The following is a 20,302-nucleotide window of genomic DNA, read 5'->3' as shown; positions in this document are numbered from 1 at the left end:
GTGGATAGAAAATTTGCCTTGCATGCAATCTGTGTTTAATTTCAGCTCTGCATAAGGTCCCCCGAGCCTACTAGCAGTGCTTCTGGGTGGAGAGTCAGTAGTAAGCACTGAGCACTGCCAGGTGTGATCCCCCAAAAAATGATTTCTAAGAAGATTGATAACATTATTAATCAAACAATATTATAAAATTACTTTATACTGTATTAAATCATTAAAATTATATTTCAAAGGCTAGGCAAAAACATATGATTAAGCAAAAACACTTTTCACATGTGGTAATACTCTTTGATTTCAAGTGAGAAAGAAAGTGGTCATGCTATCTTTCCGACAAAAACAAGCCACATAGAAATCTATATTTTTTCCATAATCATGGTACATGCTTCTTATAGACAAAAATAATTAGGAAGCACTGGGTTCATAGTCTTGCATACCTATGATTAATGAACTATGTAGACCAAAAAGGAACATGCATTCACTATCACATTGTTCCTTGAAAGCAGGCTCTGGGCATGAAACACTCAATAATCTACCCAAATGAGTATACAGTATGGCTTGTTGGACATTATGTTCTCTAACTGATCGGGTACAGGTATTTTTTTTTCAGACATGCCATGTCAGGTCTTATGAAAATCCAAAGCTAAATGAAAGTTGTAAGATGAAAAATAAAGCATAAAATGTTAAGTATTCAATTGTTTCCTAAACTGTTATTATCTTGTTATATTTTTTGATCATTAACTCAGACTCCAGACATGTCCTTTTAATAAGAAATCAGCAACTTTTGAAAAGCAGCTCTTATACTATCAAGTTTAAGTAAACCAGAAAGAAAATGAGGCCGTAAAGAGAAGTATTTAAATTTAAAATACATACATTGAATGTGCATCAATGTTGTTTCAATATTTTTATTTAATTTTCTGGCAGCAAGGAGTATATTTCTTTAACTATAAACATTTCAATACATTTGATAAAACATATGATAGAAGTGGAGCTAATTTTCATAGTTAGGCGACTTCTATCTAGAACATAAATATTGTATTTGCCAAAAAGCTGAATCATAAACATGACATAAATGAGCTAGATTTAAATTTTTCTTTCATCAAACATATTCTGTTATCTAAAAATAGCTCACTATACAAAGATCAGGAAAAGCAAGCAGTTTTTTTTCTCTCGAAATTTCCATGTGTGTCTACAGCAAAATTAAATTTGAGTAAGTATTCCTGCCCTGTGCTTTGGCACATGGGAGCCATTTTGAACTTTTGCTTCTGCTCTACTCTGTGAAGCTGCCATGAAGCACCCACCCAGAATAGCTCAAGAGGGCACTACAGTAGAAAACATCTCCTGAGGGCATGTCCTCAAAGGTAGGCTGTCTCTGCTGACAAAGGACAAAGCCAGAGGAGCATAGCCACTTTGCTTCACAACAGAGAATATCTTTAGAAATGAATCCCAGCACAACACGTAGAAATTACCACACTACATATGTGACGATGGGAAAAAAAATGCAGGCCGGCATCATGCATGGATAATGGAAATGGCGGCTCCGATGACCCAAAAAGTGCCAACAACTTATTTAGCCTCTCAAATAAGGAGTTTGGAGAAGAAATATGGAGGATGCTTATAGAACTAAAAGATAACGTGGATCAATCTGAACAAACCACAAAAAAAGATCTAAGAGGATATGAAAATAGAAATGAGAAATCTCCAAAATGAAATAACAACACTGAAAAACTTGGTAAGTGAAGTGAAAACCTTACTGGAAAGACTCTCAGAGTAACAGCAGAAGAGGACTGAACCAGTGAGCTGGAAGATGAGATGCATAATAATTCCGAGAGATTTAAAAAAAGCCTTAATGCAAATGGTCAGACAATAGAAAAAATCCTGAAAGAATGGGAACAGACAAAAATAGAAGTGGTTGATAAACTCAACAGAAATATCAGAAGAATCATAGGTGAGTTTTTTTTTTGCCCCCATTTATTTATTTATTTATTTATTTTTTATTTAAACACCTTGATTACATACATGATTGTGTTTGGAGTTTTAATATAAGATTACACAAACTATAGACTTAGACATGTTATAAGGACCAAATACTGACATTTTGTAATAATCAAGGGATATGTACAATAGGAAGAAATCATACTCCTAAATATAAGAGCACTTTCAACAAGATGGGAATGGAAGGAACTTTTTTCAATATAGTCAAGGCACTTCTCAAACCAATGGAAATCTTCTCTATGAAGATAAACTAAAAGTCTTTCCTCTAAATTCTGATACAAGACAAGGCTGCCCCCTCTCACGACTACTATTCACCATAGTACTTTAAGTACTTGCCGTAGAAATTAGACAAGAAAAATATATTAAGGGTATACAGATAGAACAGGAAGAAATCAAGCTCTCACTGTTTGCAGATAAAGTGATACTGCATTTAGAAAACCATAAAGACTACCAAAAATCTTCTAGAAATAATACATTCATATAGAAAAGTGGCAGGCTACAAAATTGACATGAAAAATCAATGTCCATATTTACACAAATTATGATAGAGAAGAAATGCACATTAAAAAGGCAACCCCATTCACATTAATACCACACAAACTCATATACTTTGGAGTCAACTAAAGATTTCGAGTATGTATACAAAGGAAACTACAAAACACTACTTCAAGAAATAAAAAAAGGATGCAAAGAAAAGGATGCACATACACCGCTCATGGATTGGGAGGTTTAACATCATTAAAATTGCAGTACTCCCCAAAGAATTGTACAGATTTAATGCAATCCCTCTGAGGATACCCATGACATTCTTCAAAGAAGTGTTAAAACATTCCTGAAATTCATTTAGAACAATAAACATTCCCAAATAGCTAGAGCAACCCTTAAGAAAAAGAAGATGGGAGGCATCAACTTCCCTAATTTTAAATTATCCTACAATGCAATATTCATTAAAACAGCATAGTATTGGAATAAAGACAGACCCTCAGATGAATGGAATAGACTTGAGTATTCAGAGAATGTTCACCAGACATACAATCAATTAATCTTTGATAAAGGGGCAAGAAATGCAAAATGGAGCAAGGAAAACCTATTCAACAAGCAAAACTGTTCAGGTGCTTGCAAAAAAGCAAAATCAGATTTCCATCTACCACCATGTACAAAGGTAAAATCCCCAAAAATTAAAGACCTTGATATCAGACCCAGAACCATAATGTATATAGAAGAATACATAGGTAAAACACTCCATGACATTGAGACTAAAGGCATCTTCAATGAGAAAACATCACTGTCCAAACAAGTGGAAGCAGAGATAAAGAAATGGGATTACATTTAGCTCAGAAGCTTCTTCACCTAAGGAAAACACACACACACACACACATACACACACACACACACACACACACACACACACACACAGTGACAAGGATACAAAGGCAACCTACAGAATGGGAGAAATTATTCACCCAATACCCATCAGATAAGGGGCTAATATCTAAGATATATGCAAGGTACTAACAGATCTTAACAAGAGAAATACATCTGACCCCATCAAAAAATGGGGAGAAGAAATGAACAGACACTTCCTTAAATAAGAAATACAGATGGCCAAAAGGCAAATAAAAAATGTTCCACATCACTAATCATCAGGGAGATGCAACTCAAAACAAAGAAGTATCATCTCACGGCATAGAGACTGGCACACATCACAAAGAACAAAAACAATCTGTGCTGGTGGGAATGTGGGGAGAAAGGAATTGCCATTCCCTGCTGGTGGGAATGTCATCTAGTCTAGTCTTTATGGAAAACAATATGGAAATTATTCAGAAAACTCCCATATGATGCAACTCTACCAATCCTAGGGATATACCCTCAGAACACAAAAACACAAAAATGACTTCTGCACACCTGTATTCATCGTAGCTATTTATAAACAGCCAGATACCCAACAACAGATGAGTGACTAATCATACATTGGTATATATACACAATGGAATACTATGCAGCCATCAAGAAAATGAAGTCATGAAATTTTCCTATGTATGAATAGACCTGCAAATTACTATGGTGATTGAAATATGTCAGAGGGAGAGAGACTGAATAGTCTCACTCATCTATGTAATTTAAGATAAATAAAAGACATTACTGTAATAACACCCAGAAACTATAGAGATGAAGTCTGGAAGGACCGGCCATGATGAGCTCATGCTCATCACAAAAATTAATGAGTGCAGTTAGAGAAATACTACACTAACCACAATCATGACAATGGTAGTGAGTAAGAGAAGTAGCATGCCTGTCTTAAATACAGGGGGTAGGGGAAGAGGGAGATGAGTGGCATTGGTGGTGGCATTATTGCACTGGTGAAAGGGGGGATGTTCTTTTTTTATAACTTATATCCAACCCCAAACATTTTTTAATCATGGTGCTTAAATAAAAATATTATTAAAAAACTGAGTAAACTAAAAAAAATAAAAAAAACTGAGTAAACTACACTGGCATTCCTCAATACTAAAATAAAATTCCCTATCTTCTGAAACAGAATATGAATTTTATTCAAATGAGATGAGTTTTTAAATATTTGAAATGTTTAACTATCAAGTCAGGTTAACATTTGTAGTGCTACTTTAGTCAGTTTTTTCAAAGTCCTCATAAATTTAAGTTTTTAATAATGCTGCTTAATGAAGCTTTTGTTGTGACCATATGAGTTTTTCTGGAAGAATATGATTTCCTAGTTCTACTAATAATGCATTGTACTGATTCAAAAGCCGTACAATAATACAACATGGTTAGAATACTTAAGCACTCAAGCTATTTCTCATTAAGAGGTGGATAAAGAAGTTACACAGGCCCTTTGCCAAGAGGGGATGAGTGATGTGTAGAATTTAAGGTGTGATCTCAGCAGCATTGGCAAAGAAAAAAAACCTACCTTTCCCTTTCTCCTGCAGTGACATCATACAAGCGGTTGGCACCTCCATCAGCACAGGCTCTTAAAACTGCTTCATATAGGAAAGAAAACAAAGAGGTTTTCAGCCTAGAGGCTCAGAACATTATCTTTCTAATGACAGAGAGTCTGAATTCCAACAAACATTACCCCTTCCCCTGGTTCATTTCCCACCCAGCCACTGATACTGATGTTCTGAAAACCAATGCCCCACAGTATATGTAGACAGGAGGGGGAAAAGAAATCTCCCTGATAATGTACATCTTCTCCTGGATCCCTCTCATAAGGCAGGGATTATATGTGGCATAAAATCACAGACCTTGCTGCATTTGCAGACAACAGGACCTAATTAAAATTGTTCCCATTTTTCCTCATTTTTACAAATACTTTTTTTTATTCTTTTTTTTTTTTTTTAATTTTTTTTTTTCCATTTTTTTTTGTCCCCCAATTCACAATACATACCCGGCAAGGGGCCTGTGTTGAGGTGTATATGGGGTGCCTTTACTGTACCTCCTCTTTCTATACAGCCAGTGTAAAGAACACAGCCTGTGGTAAGATTTGGGAGGCCTTATCTTATCTTTTATTTATTTTATTTTTTTTTTCTTCAGAGCAAACTAAAGTTGTTTTTTTTTGTTTGTTTGTTTTTTTAAAGTAAGAATTCATTTAAAGGACAAAATTGATTAACATAATGAGGTAAACTAATATAACATAATATAGTGACATAACATAACATATAATATAATTGATATAATAATAATACATGTAAGTCAAAGAAAATTTCTGATTAAAAACACAATTTTTTTTTTCATAATGGCTTACATATCTTTCACTGTAGTATTTTGGGTACATATTCACATTGAATCAGGGGAATACCCATCACCTAATATGTCCTCTTGTCAATCAAAAATCAAATATGCTGAAAATAGGCAGAGTCCTGTCTAGAGGCTTCCAACCTCAGTTTGAGAGAGGATGTGAAAAAAGTAATTAAAATACCACAATACAAAAAAAATATCGAATTAAATAACCGATAAGCACCACAGCAATAAAGACAGGCACCACACAATAATCTCGGTTCTGAAATCAAATCATACTCAAGTGCAAAAAAGAAAGAGAAAAACAAAACAAAACAAAATAAAATAATATTGGAGACATCAACCGTAATCTCCACACCAAAATAAAGACGTCAAAAAAATAGATCATTTATTCTCCTCTTGCTGCTTTCGTGGTATGTGGAAGACTTCTACTTTATCTTGAATGGTAAAATCAGACCTGTTTCTAAAGATCTTGGTGGCTGTGCAGATCAGGGAATGGAGTTTATGAAGTCTTTCTTTGTGGTTCAAGCAGTTATGCTTCTTCAATGTCATTTTTTTGTTTTTTATGTGTTCTAGGTGTTTCAGAATAGTGCTACCATTCTGTGTTTTTCTTTTGTCTTCTGACTTACTTCGTTTAACATAACATGATCTACGTCCATCCACGTTGCTGCAAAGTCTGTGATTGTATCATTTCTAACTGCCATGTAATATTCCATTGTATATATGTACCACATCTTAATGATCCATTCATCTGTTGTTGGACATCGAGGTTGGTTCCAAGATTTGGCTATTATACTGAGTGCTGCAATAAATAGTGGGGTGCATACGTATTTTGGAATGAATGTCCTTCCATCTTGGGGGTATATGCCTAGGAGAGCAATTGCTGGGTCAAATGGCAGCTCAATTCTGAGTTCTTTGAGCACTCTCCAGACTTTTCTCCATAGATGTTGGACTAGGGGGCATTCCCACCAGCAGTGGATGAGAGTTGCTTTCATACCGCATCCTCGCCAACAAAGGTTGTTTCCATTATTTTTGATGTGAGCCAACCTCACTGGTGTGAGGTGGTATCTCATTGTTGTCTTGATTTGGATCTCCCTGATGATGAGCGAAGGTGAGCATGTTTTCATGTGTTTGTTGGCCATCCTTCTCTCTTCCTCAGAGAAATGTCTATTCATTTCGTCTCCCCATTTTTTTATGGCTTCGTTTGGTTTTGAAGGGCTCAGGTTTCTGAGCGCTTTGTATGTTCTAGATATCAACCCTTTATCTGATATATCAAGTGAAAAGATTTTTTCCCATTCTGTTAGCTGTCTTCTTGCATTAAGTAGGGTTTCTTTTGCCATGCAGAAGCTTTTTAGTTTGATATAGTCCCATTTGTTTATAGTTGATGCTAACGTTTTTGCCATTGGTGCTCCATTCTCAAAGACCCTTTTGATATAAAGGTCTTCGAGTGTTCTGCCTATTTTATTCTCGATAAACTTTATAGATTCAGGTCTGATTTCCAGATCTTTGATCCATTTTGAGTTGACTTTTGTATAAGGAGTGAGATATGGGTCGATTTTCACTTTCGTGCATATGAGTTTCCAGTTGTACCAACACCATTTGTTGAATAGGCTTTCTTTGTTCCATTTCATATTCTTGCCTCTTTTATCAAATATTAGTTGGCTATATATCTGGGGGTTTATGTCTGGGAATTCTGTTCTAATCCACTGGTCTGAGGTCCTGTCTCTGTTCCAGTACCATGCTGTTTTTATTACTATGGCTTTATAGTATAGTTTCAAGTTAGAAATCCAACCACAACCAGAAGGCAAGAAATCATAAAAACCAGAGCAGAAATAAACATAGAGACTAAGAAAACAATACAAAAAATCAATGAGACCAGGAGTTGGTTTTTCGAAAAAATAAATAAGATAGACAAACCATTGGCAAAACTTACCAAAAAAAAGAGGGAAAACACCCAAATCACTAGGATCACGAATGAAAGGGGAGAGATTACAACAGAACCCCAAGAAATACAACATATCATGAGATCATATTATGAACAACTATATTCAACTAGGCTAGAGAACCCACCAGAAATCGACAGATTCTTGGACAAACACCCTCTTCCAAGACTGGAAAAGGAAGACCTAGAAACTCTAAACAGTCCAATCACTTCAGAGGAAATTGAAGACGTAATTAAAAGACTCCCTAAGAACAAATGCCCAGGCCCAGATGGATTTACAGGTGAATTCTATCAAACATTTCAAGAAGACTTATTACCACTGTTCCATAGGCTTTTCAAAACCATAGAAAAAACAGGAATCCTCCCCAACTCCTTTTATGAGGCTAATATCACACTCATTCCTAAAGAAGGCAAAGACACCACCAAAAAAGAAAACTACAGACCAATCTCACTAATGAACATTGATGCAAAGATACTTAACAAAATCTTAGCAAACCGAATCCAACACCTCATCAAAAAGATCATACATCACGATCAAGTGGGATTCATACCAGGAATGCAAGGTTGGTTCAACATACGCAAATCAATAAACATTATACACCACATCAACAACATGAAGGACAAAAACCACATGATCATATCAATCGATGCAGAGAAGGCATTTGACAAAATCCAACATCCGTTTATGTTAAAGACACTCAGCAAATAGGGTTAGAAGGCACCTTCCTTAAGATAGTTACAGCTATTTATGAAAAGCCTACAGCCAACATTATACTTAATGGCGAGAAGCTAGAAGCATTCCCACTAAGGTCAGGAACTAGGCAAGGCTGTCCACTCTCTCCACTCTTATTCAATATAACCTTAGAAGTCCTAGCAATAGCAATCCGACAAGAGAAGGGAATCAAAGGAATTCAAGTAGGGAAAGAGGAACACAAGCTAGCTCTATTTGCTGATGATATGATGATATACATCAAAAACCCTAAAGAATCCACAGAAAAACTCCTAGAAACAATCAACCAATACAGTAAAGTGGCTGGATACAAAGTCAATACACAAAAGACAGTAGCGTTTTTATATACAAACAATGAAGTTGAGGAGAGAGAGATTAAAAATACAATTCCATTTAAGATAGTATCAAAAAATATCAAATACCTAGGAATCAACCTTACAAGAGAAGTGAAAGATCTATACCAGGGAAACTTCAAAACACTTCAGAAAGAAATTGAAGACGATCTAAAGAAATGGAAGAACATCCCATCCTCATGGATAGGTAGAATTAACATAGTCAAAATGACTATTTTACCCAAACTGCTATATAGATTTAATGCAATCCCTATCCAAATCCAGACACAATTCTTTAAAGAAATAGAACAATCAATTATAAAATTCATTTGGAACCATAAAAGACCCAGGATAGCTAAACACATTCTGAAAAATGAGAAGTTGGGAGGTATCTCCTTACCTAACTTGAAACTATACAAATACTTTTTATTTAGGGCAGGTATTACAGATATCCCTACTTTAGTAAAATACACATTTGATTCAAAAATAGAAAAGCACAAACATAACACCTAAATTCACTGATGCATTGCTTAATATAGATTGCTTACTGATAAAATATTAAGCAATGGAATTAATTGAGCATAAGACCAAAGTGGTTTTGGTCTCAACTCCACGTAGTCCCCTGCGTACTGTTATAGTATAGCTCTCCACAATTATCAAAAGAATATCGACTCATCATTTAGATTCACATTTTTAACAGGGGCTATATAGATTCATAATGGGTTCCCCCCTGATATTCCAAATAAGCAATAGTAAAAATCATGTAAGAAAGCTGGAGGCAGAAAGACAAGATGAGTAACAGGAAAGAATGAATGGAAGGTAGATAGATGGAGGAAGAAAACAAGGTTGAAAAATAGTTATGTAGATACTATGTAAACTTCATAAAAGTTGTGTTAGTAGATCAAACTTAAAAGGAAATAATGACTTAGTCAAGTAAGACTTCTCCAAGTGGAGCAGTGGAGGCAGTAGAATAAAGCAAAGTCCCCTAAACAATGTTCAGAGGCCCTTGGGAGAGTACTCTCAATGAAACACAATTGGTCTGGAATATTCAGTGTTTGGTTAAGTTATGTGCTACTTACTGCTCAGAGCCCTATTGCTTGGGCACTAGGGACGACCAGGTCCAAACCTGATAATAGCAGGAAGAGTTGGGTGGGGGAGCATTGGGATGAAACTCAGGCCCTCTTTCTTCAATTCTAGGTTATTAATAGCATGTGGATATGTAGGTAGAATTAACAGTTGTAGTGTGCTTTCAACTTATGCATGGTAGATGAGGCTATTTTCTAGGTTCTCTGCTAAGCCAGAAATAATGCAGAGCCTATGTAGCATAAGATAAATAAATATGAAATATTTTATTGCTTCAACTTCCTCATCAATAAATGAAGGTCATCCCACCTACTCATGAAGTTATTAAGCATACAATGGCTTAGTTATATACAGTACTCATATTAATACTAGAACATAGAGATCGAGATAGTTCCACATTTATTAGAATGAGAAAAAAAATTGGTTCTTAGAAAAGAAGGGACTGCACAAATAACAGTGTTTATAAAAGGCAAAACTGATCATAAAGGGAGAAGATTTCACATATTAAATATAATATGAAACTATTGAATAGAAGTTGAAAATATGAATAAAAATGCCTATCAGATAACTAGAAACAAAAATAGAAAACAGTAATTACCCTCAGGGTCTACTGAACATAAATAAAATTAGTAAGTATATAAAATCATATACTGTAAAAAGTGATTCTTTCAAGTAATATGAAAAGCAAAGAAATAGTTTTGAGTGGTCAAGAATTAATGAAAACAATACCATCCTTTTTCATGATGCTATATTTTGGAAAGTTAAGTTATATCCAAAGTATATATACCTATTATGTTTCAGAACCTAATTAGAATAGAGATGAATATCAAACAGATCAATCGCTCTGTAGCTCACACCATTGAGCAAAATGGAAAAGAGAAGAAAAAAATCCCCAATAGGCGGTGGAAGTTAATAAATTCCTAAAAAAAAAAATAAATAAAGATATAAAATATTGAAAGGACAAAGTAAAAAAGAAAAACTTTCTACGGAAAAACTGTAAAACTGCTTCTCAATATATTCAGTTGAGGTAAGATCAATGTTATTTCTGCAAAACAAAATATTTTTCTAATGCCTATTATTTCTTACACTAAGATGTAAATTGCTATTTTGGGGGGGTTGGAGCGGTGACGTAGGGAGTAAGATGCCTGCCTTGTGCACACCAGCCTAGGACACACTGCGCAATTTGATCCCCCAGCGTCCCATATGGTTCCCCAACCCAGGAGTGACTTCTGAGCATATAACCTGGAGTAACCCCTAAGTGTCATTTAGTATGCGCCCCCCAAAAAAACAAAAACAAACAAACAAAAAAGATTTAAATTGCTATTTTTAATCTCTTTTCTTTGGTTCTTTTTGTTTTGGGGCCATATCTTGTGGTGCTCAGGGTTGACTCCTGGCTCTCTGCTTAGGGATCCTGGCTAGGTTCAGAGAAATGTATGTGATGCCAGGGGTCAAATATGGATCAGCTGTGTGCAAGGCAAGCACTTGACCCATTATACTATCTCTGTGGCCCCTAAATTGATATTTTCAGAGAAGTATATGAAAAGAGAAACACAAACATTACTAGAAATAACTTCTCCAGATGTTTCCTGTTTAAAATAGCCCTAGAACTGAGCTTCTATATGATCTCACTATTTGGCATGCTCCCAAATGGCCTAAAAACTATTCAGAAAAAATTTTGTACTGCAATGTACATTTCAGCACTATTCATAATAGCTCAAATTTGGAAATATTCCACACACCCAAGAACAAATGATTAGATAAAGAGACTATAGCCTATCTACAATGAAACAACACTCAGCCATAAAAGAGGACAAAATTGTATAATTTGCTTCCTCATAGATGAGTCTGGGAAGTATCATTTTGACTGATAGAAGGACACAGAGAGACACAGAATGGCTTTTCTCATATTGGATATAAAGAAATATAAGGAAATAAAAAATGTCAAAGGGAAAGGAACCTAAGAATTGGTCTCCAGAACTAAGCTTAGAGTTGTGAGGGTTAGGAGGGGTGATAAGGGGAGCACTCAGACAATGGTGAAGGAAAGTGAACAGTATGGTGGGAGTTTGGGGCTAGAATGTTCAAAGCATAAAACTCTACCACTAGAAAATTGCAGTGATTAAAATTTTAAAAATAATTAATTAAATAGCAAAATAATTCTAATGAAATAATGCAATAATTTTAATAAAAGCTATAGATTGTAATACCTGTGAAAGTAACTTCAAACTCCAATCTGACTCCAAAGCTATTTATTAAAGCTTAAGAAAATACATGTTTTATCACATTTTAATTTTAGTAACAAGTATTAATATTAGTCCAAAGTGGTTTTGAATATCTCTCATGATAATATAAAAATTATAGTGAAAAAGGAAATAATTTAAGCATGTAATAAATAGCATTCCATAAATAAACAGATAACTTAACCATGAAGTAAGTAATTAGTGCTGTTCATGCAAATAACCAACTAACAAAACTTGAAGAGGACATTTTTTAGTAAGATATTTTTGATAAATCATAATGAATGAGCCTCAAAAGTATGTTCACTTCATCATCACTGAATATGTTCCAAGTGCTAATGAATAGAAGTTACTGCCTGAGTTATTTCTCAATGTAAAATTTTCATTATCTTACACAGCATTTTTTTTGCAAATTTGTCAAATACTTTGAATTCAATGATTGAGCAGTTATTTACTACACATTTGACTAATGAACAACTGAAGACTAAAATATATTAAAATCTCTACTGATAATACTGGTTCCTTAATCAGTATATTAAATACATTTTTAAACCAAGAAAAATATAAAAACATTATTGACAGATAATGAAGGTTCCATTCAAAATCAGACAATAGGCCACTATTTGGTTAATTTCTGTTAAACTTGGAAATAAATTATTTGACTTTCTGAAAAGTAGGCTTCTAAACTAGTTTCAAGTATTTAGATGGGAGGAAAAAAATAAAAAGCAATGCATTTTCAATTAACTGAGAAATAAAAAAAGAATAAAGAATTTTTATTCTAACCCAGGCTAGCAATTTATTAGTCCTGTAACTGATCTAAATCCAAATATGCCACTTCGTATGGAAAAATTACATATATATTGTAAAATTCACAAATTTTTCTAATAGAAAGCTGATAGTAAATGCTTTAGTAAATGTGACTTGGTGATATGATTTCATAGATATCAGCAGATTCTAACAGATACATATTTGCTCTGTATTTTCAATTTTTATTTAGGCAGCATGATTTATAATATTGTTGATTATAAAGTTTCACACATACAATATTCCAACCATCAGCTTCCCTCCAACAATGTCTTATGGTCCCCTTCCACCTAACCTGTATCTGCGATGCAGTTAATTTTTTTTATTATGTTAAGATTTATTTTTTTTATTGTATTGACACCTGGTATGAGGCTACACTTTAAATATTAAACTGAGGGCTCTAGTCCAGAGAAATAGTATTGAGTAATATGCTTCCTCAATCCCCCACACTATAAATGATGCCCCAGCACCTCCAGTTGTGATCCCTATGCATAAACCATTTGTAAGCCCTGGGCAGAGATAGGTGTGGCTCCCCAAACAAAGACAAAAATAAAATTAATAAAACATTATTAAGTGAATAATGAAGTATTGTTATTTTATTTATTTATTTTTTGGTTGTTTTTTTCGGCCACACTAGTTTGATCCTCAGGGGTTACTCCTGGCTAAGCACTCAGAAACTGTCCCTGGCTTGAGCGGACCATATGGGACGCTGGGGGATCGAACCGCAGTCCTTCCTTGGCTAGCGCTTGCAAGGCAGACCTCTAGCACCACCTCACCGGCCCAGTATTGTTAAACTATAGGCAGAATGTGATACAAACAACCTCTAGTACTTAATCATCTTACATAATGAAACTCACTTGAATAACTCCCAGTTTTCCCTTCCTTGAGCTGACAGTAACTGTGATTTCATGTTTTGCTTCTTTGAGTTTGACTATTTACAAAGTCCTCAAAGATGTGCAATCATGTAACATGTGTCCAATGCCTTCCAATTTCATTCATGGTTTTATATATTTGAACATTTTCTTCATTTTGAAAGCAAAATAACAGTCTAGTGTACATCTATATGCCATTTTTATCACCCAACCATCGGCGGATATGTAGGTTATTCCTAAAACCTTGGTCACTGTAAATATACTACTGCAATATGAGAGTGCAGATACCCCTTAAAGAATCTGATTTCAACTCCTGGACCCCAGACATAGAAATGACAGAATTCTCCACAACAGCTCCAGAAGCCCAATCCCCTCCAGGGCATGAATAATGCTGCTCTGACATCAACATGTGCCAGTACTAAACTGATAACCTGAAGGAGGAAATGGGAACAACTTGATCTAAGAACAAGTTGTCATTCCTCATCAGCCAACGATAAGACAAAATCAGAAAACATGTCACCCTTTGATCTGTGCAAAAGCCAAGATTGCTATATACAGATGACTGGATGTTACAACCAGGACAGGACAGTACACATCCAGGGACCAACAACAACAACAACAACATCAAAAAGCTCTAGCCTAGCTTTTGGTCTACTATCTGTTCAATAAACAAGAGCTCCAATTCCAGAGTTCTGACTGAGACAACCGCAATTGAATGCGTCTTCCAGAAACATAACAAAAGATTTTTTCCCAGGCTCCATCCTAGGAGCAACATAATGACCAAGACCACCAACTACAGAAGATGGATTAAAACGACACTGAAGAAGCAGAACTGCTAGAACCACAAAGAAACACTTCATCATAAGCTCCATTCCTTGAGCTGCACAGTAACCAAGATCTCTAGATACAGAGGTCTGATTTTACCATCCATGACGAAACAGAAGTCTTCCATACACAACAAAAACACCGAGGGGAGAGTAAATGATCATGCAAGGAGTCTATAGTTAATCCCATGACAGTACACTTCAGGAGGGGAGAAATCCTGTATCTCCTAGGCCAAGGGAATTCCCTCTATAATATCCCCAATAGTTACTGTGCCTATGCAGGGGGGGAAAGAAAAAAAAAAGCACAAAACAATCATTTTTCCACATATTTATTTATCGACTGATCAATTTTTTGACATCTTTATATTAGTGTAGAAATTGAAGTTATGTCTCCAATATTATTTTATTTTATCTTATCTTTTTCTTTTTGCACTCCGGCATGAGTTGATTTCAGAACCAAGACTGTTGTGTGGTGCTTGTCTTTATTGCTGTGGTGCTCACTGGATATTTAATTTGATATTTCTTTTAGTATTGTGGTGGTGTTTCAATTGCCTTTTTCACATCCTCTCTCAAACAGAGGTTGAAATCCTCTGGAAAGACTCTGCCTATTTCAGCATACTTGACTTTTTTTTCCTCTTATTTTGTACCCCAATCTATTGCTTTTCTTTCTTTCAAGCAAAGCCACATAACTCGATTTATCTAGTTCCACTTCTTAAATAGAGGGGGAGATAGGGGAGGGTACCAGGACCAAACAGATACATAATCACTAATAGTGAGCAGGACAAAGAGGGGACCACCTACTCTAGCAGTCCGGGGTGTGATGGTGATGGTGGGGTATATTGGTTGCAGAAGGGGAACTGGGATGGGGGGAGGACAAATTTGGTGATGGGTATTCCCCTGATTCAATGTTGGTATGTATCTAAAATAGTACTGTGAAAGATATAAGCCTTTATGATCAAAATAAAAATTAAAAGAAAAAGAAAAAAATAATCTGATTTCAATTCCTTGTGAATAAACACCCAAATGAGATTTCTAGGCCATGTGGTAATTCTATTTTAATGTTATGATAATGCCCAAACTGATATTTCTCTAAGTAGCAGACCATTTTGCATCTTTTTCAATAGCAGACAAAAGTTACAATTTTTCAACATTCTGACAAATACTTGATTTTTTTTAAGTCAGAGACAATATATTAGGTTAGAGTTGGTATTTAACTGTAATTTTAATTTTCATTTAAATAATTATTAGTAACACTCAGTCTCTTTTACATGGTATGTTGCCACTCAGAGTTATTTGGAATAATGTCTATTTGGTTCATTATCCCATTTATAATTGGGTTAGGGTTTTTGAAGAATATTGAAGACAATCTTGATGTATTCAGAAAAATGACTTGAAAATATTCTCTGCCATTTTCTAGATAGCTTTTTCATCCTGTTGTTTTCTTTCCTCTGTGGTGCAAAGCATTTATATTTAATGCTGTCTCACTTTTAGCCTAGGCTTTTGGCATTGTTTAGGAAATCATAGCCAAGATCAATATCCAGGAATTTTCTATGTTTTCTTCGTAGAATTTTTAAAGTATAAGAGATTTATTTTTAAGTATTTTTTATCAAATTCGATGATGCTTTCTCTATTTTGGGGGGAGGATACTTCCAATAGTGCTTAGGGATACTCCTGACTTTGTTCTTAGAAGTGAATCTTGTGCTGATGGACCATATTTTGGCTAAAGATTAAAACCTGGATTGATGGATTACAAGAAAAGTATTTCTACATTGTTACTATCTCTTGAGCCCCTAAAGATAAGTATTTTTAACTAATCTTTATCACTAAATAACAGATAAAAATCATATTTCAGTTTATATAAATACATCAGTCAAACCCTGAATCAATGAATTATTTCAGAATAAAATTTTGATTAAGTTATTTAATTTATCTATATAACTGTGCTAAAATTCAAACAGATACATATTGGTATTCATATATTAAATACTTCAGAGCACATAGAATGTCACAGAATAGGGCAGGTATTAAAAGTCACAGGATGTAATTTGGAGATCTTCCTAAATAGGAGGTGTGAAATTCAATGGACAATAAAAAAACTTATAAAACAAATAAATATAAAATCTATCATCTATATCTAAAATGATAAAGGTGTTAATTTTCACATTTGTATAATTATAAGCACAAGAGTTGGCTAAAGCCATAATTCTGTAGAAATGGGCAGGGTTAGAAGTTATAGAAGCAGGCTGAGGGTGGGAAGGACAATGGGACATTGGAGAAGGGAAGGACGCATGTGAAGGGATGGGTGTTGCAATGCTGTATGTCTAAATCTCAGTCATAAATAACTGTGTAATTCACAGTGATGTGAGAGGGAGGGAGGGATAGAGGAAAGGGGAGGTTGGGAGGTAGAAAAGGGAAGGAGGGGAGGAAGGTTGAAAGAGGAAGGAAGGAAGGAAGGAAGGAAGGAAGGAAGGAAGGAAGGAAGGAAGGAAGGAAGGAAGGAAGGAAGGAAGGAAGGAAGGAAGGAAGGAAGGAAGGAAAGAAGGGAGGGAGGGAGGGAGGGAGGGAGGGAGGGAGGGAGGGAGGGAGGGAGGAAGAAGAAGGGAGGGAGGGAGGGAGGGAGGGAGGGAGGGAGGAAGAAGAAGGAAGGAAGGAAGGAAGGAAGGAAGGAAGGAAGGAAGGAAGGAAGGAAGGAAGGAAGGAAGGAAGGAAGGAAGGAAGGAAGGAAAGAAGGAAGGAGGGAGGGAGGGAGGGAGGGAGGGAGGGAGGGAGGGAGGGAGGGAGGGAGGGAGGGAGGGAGGGAGGGAAGTCTAGAGATTATTCAGGTTCCTTATCCTATAGCCTGAGAGATTGAAAGCTTGGTTCCATGGTTGATCATGCTGACCCTAAGAATGAATTAAGCTGAGTGAAAGGGAAGCTGGAATTAAGAAGGCCTTGTTAGAGTCCCCATAACAGTTGGGTACTGGCCTTTCCAAATATATGCACTAATAATCCCATCTGGGGGTAGCTCAGCAAGTTTGAGTCGGATTCTCTGATTTAAGTTTCCTAACTAATACAAATATAATTTTATTCCTCAGGTACAACAAATGTCACTCTCTACCCAATGAAGAATACTCTTTGTAAGGTCATATTGAATCAAGCCTTCAAAAGGAAGTTATATATTTTGAATGCATTTTAAAGGCATTTGCCATTTTCATATATTTTTAGTTTTTGTTGGTTTTGAGGTCACAGTAAGGGGGTCTCAGTGGTCATGCCCAGCTGTGCGAAGGAAAAACTGGTGTTGTTCAAGGGATCATTTAGTACCAGGGATCAAACTTGGTTTTCCTGGATGCAAAATATATGCCTAGGTCAATGGACTATTTTATGACCCCCATCTGTGCATATTTCAGCAACATTCCTTATGATCCAAACCCATTAGCTTCTGTACCTGGTTAGTTTGCTTTTCCTATCAAAACATTATTTCTTATAGAAAAAACTTTCAAAGTATTTCATGGAAATATATGCTCTCTTGGAGAGACAAAGCAACAATTTACTTTGCTTATAGGAATACCAAAATGCATAATGAATTGCTGTTTAGATAACATTTCCAGAGTTTAGATGAAAGGTTTTATGTAGAGAATATTTATGTGCAATTATTAAGAAAACACATTATTTGTGCTATACCACAAATATTGAGTAGGATACTCTTTAAATTTTAGTCAAGTCAGTTGCACAGAATTATTCTTATTTCCAGTACAAAGCAAGTGACATTTATATTAAGCATCTGCATTCATGGTGCTGAACTACTTCTAATGATCTGGTTCATGCTATGTAATGAAGATTTTCATTACCTTTAGGAAAATGTTGCAGTGTAAATTCTATTATCCTTTCCCTCTGCCATCATCTATCTCCTCCTCCACTAGTTATGCACTACAGAGATAAAGTATGACATTTAGGGATCCTGCAGGCTATTTATAAAGTCAACGAGCAGGTACCTCCTTAACACTGAGTGACACCAAACACCTCATTACTAAGAAACCTGAAAAACAGCCAAACATCAAACCTGTCTGCTTATTCTAGAGTGACACTGGGAAATTTTTCTAAAAGATGAATCAAGCTCATCATGTGGAAAATAAACAGACAGTTAATAACACAGAGAAGCATGGTAGAAGCTCTATGAAGTTCACATATGTGTTTGGACAAATGTGAGTTATTAAAAATAATTCTGGCTGGGGACACTCTCAAATATGCCCATTTCACTCCAGACTGGCTACTGTTTAGAGATGTGCTAGCAGGATGCAAGCTCTGTTTACAGAGAGTAAGAAAAGAAGGTGGATGGAGTTTCTAAACTGTGGACTCTTCCTCTTTGGTACTTTACACTTCTGGACAATGGTTGTAAGAGGTGGCCTAGTACATGGTGGGATGTGTGCAGCACTACTCCCCCTACCTTTGTGTCATTATCATCCCAGATATACACAAATAAAATTATTTACAGCCGGTAAGGGCAGTAGTAGAGCAGGTAGGGTGATTGTCATTTTTGTGGCCAACCCATGTTCCATCCCCAGCATCCCATTTGGTTCCCTGAGCCTACCAGAGTGATTTCTGGGTGCAGAAGCAGGAGTAAAACCTAAGCACCTCTCAATAAGGTGAAAAGCAAAAAATTATCTATAAAGAACACTGAATATTCCCATGAAACTAGCACTGGGTGAGCACCACAGAGAGTTCTATAGAGTACCATAAGAAGAATGTCCTCAGGTACCAAAACTGAAGTAGACCAATTGACAGAAAGCATTATGGCAAAGTGTGAGAGCTGCACAACCAAGTAGGTGTGAGACCTTCTGTAAAACAACGGAGCAACCAAGGAAAGAGATGAAGAAAAATCATTTCACATATGCCCTTGTTGTTCAACTGTGTTCTTTTCCTCACGGAGTACAAGATCTTCTTGCTAATTAGGAAATGGAAAGCGGGGTGAAGTCTACTTGAACAAATGAGTAGGGATGTTTCCAAAGAAGAGGAATCATCATGCTAAAAGCAAGAAGTAATAAACTATTAAAACATATACAGCGATGGAAATTCACTGCAAATCAGTTTAAGGAAAAAACTAGACCCCTACTCCAAATCCATGTTAGGTCTTCTTGAGAGCAAGAGCTTCCTTGTGTGAAATTAAGTATAATGAAAATCATTGTGTTTCAAGGAGATGAATAAGTGCTTTATCAACTGCCACATTTCTCAGGATATAATGATCCCAGTGCATGCTTTGAGATGAATAAATCTGTATTTTTAAAGCATGATTTATCAAGGCATGAAAAGGTTTCTATTTTAGAATAATTAAAAGCAGCCCAGTTGCTTTCAAGTTTCGTTAGATAAGGAAATAACTGTTAGAACACTGAGAGACAATTAAAGGCCACAGAAGCAGACAATCCTCTGGAACAAAGTACAAAGGAAATGCATAAAAGTTTCACACTGGAGAATCATCATCACTTCTCACTTCATGCTGCAGAAATAGTGGATGCCTAAAGCATAAGGATCTATAATATAGTAACTACATTGCCTCAATTAATTTTAAAGGTTCTCCTTCCATCTCTGGTAGGTGCAAGTTAGAGTAAAACTTATCAGGAGGCCTGTTACAGTACTAGAGTGACAGGAAAGGATGGCTGGGGCAAGCTTTGTAGCATCTAGGTGAAACATAATTCAAGATAGATGGGGCTGGGCTCAGGTCATAATACAGAGGGTAAGGCACTTGCCTTGCATGTAGCTGACCTG

General features: G+C 35.8%; 1 protein-coding gene and 1 non-coding gene across 2 annotated transcripts in view; both read right to left on the bottom strand.

Moving 5' to 3' along the window:
• Positions 1 to 20,302, bottom strand: part of TPK1 (thiamin pyrophosphokinase 1) — a 408,298-nt gene that overhangs the window by 253,942 nt on the left and 134,054 nt on the right. The window contains exon 3 of the mRNA XM_049784170.1: positions 4,916 to 4,985. Within this exon, the coding sequence (XP_049640127.1) occupies positions 4,916 to 4,985 (70 nt within the window). The remainder of the gene's footprint in view (positions 1 to 4,915; positions 4,986 to 20,302) is intronic.
• On the bottom strand, positions 5,366 to 5,498 carry LOC126031924 (small nucleolar RNA SNORA51). Its single transcript, XR_007503736.1, has one exon. It is a non-coding gene; the product is annotated as a small nucleolar RNA SNORA51 (small nucleolar RNA).

The sequence above is a fragment of the Suncus etruscus genome, chromosome 1 (assembly GCF_024139225.1).
Source record: "Suncus etruscus isolate mSunEtr1 chromosome 1, mSunEtr1.pri.cur, whole genome shotgun sequence".
Taxonomy (NCBI): domain Eukaryota; kingdom Metazoa; phylum Chordata; class Mammalia; order Eulipotyphla; family Soricidae; genus Suncus; species Suncus etruscus.
Note: the sequence above shows the minus strand (reverse complement) of the source record. Positions and strands in the feature narration are given on the sequence as shown.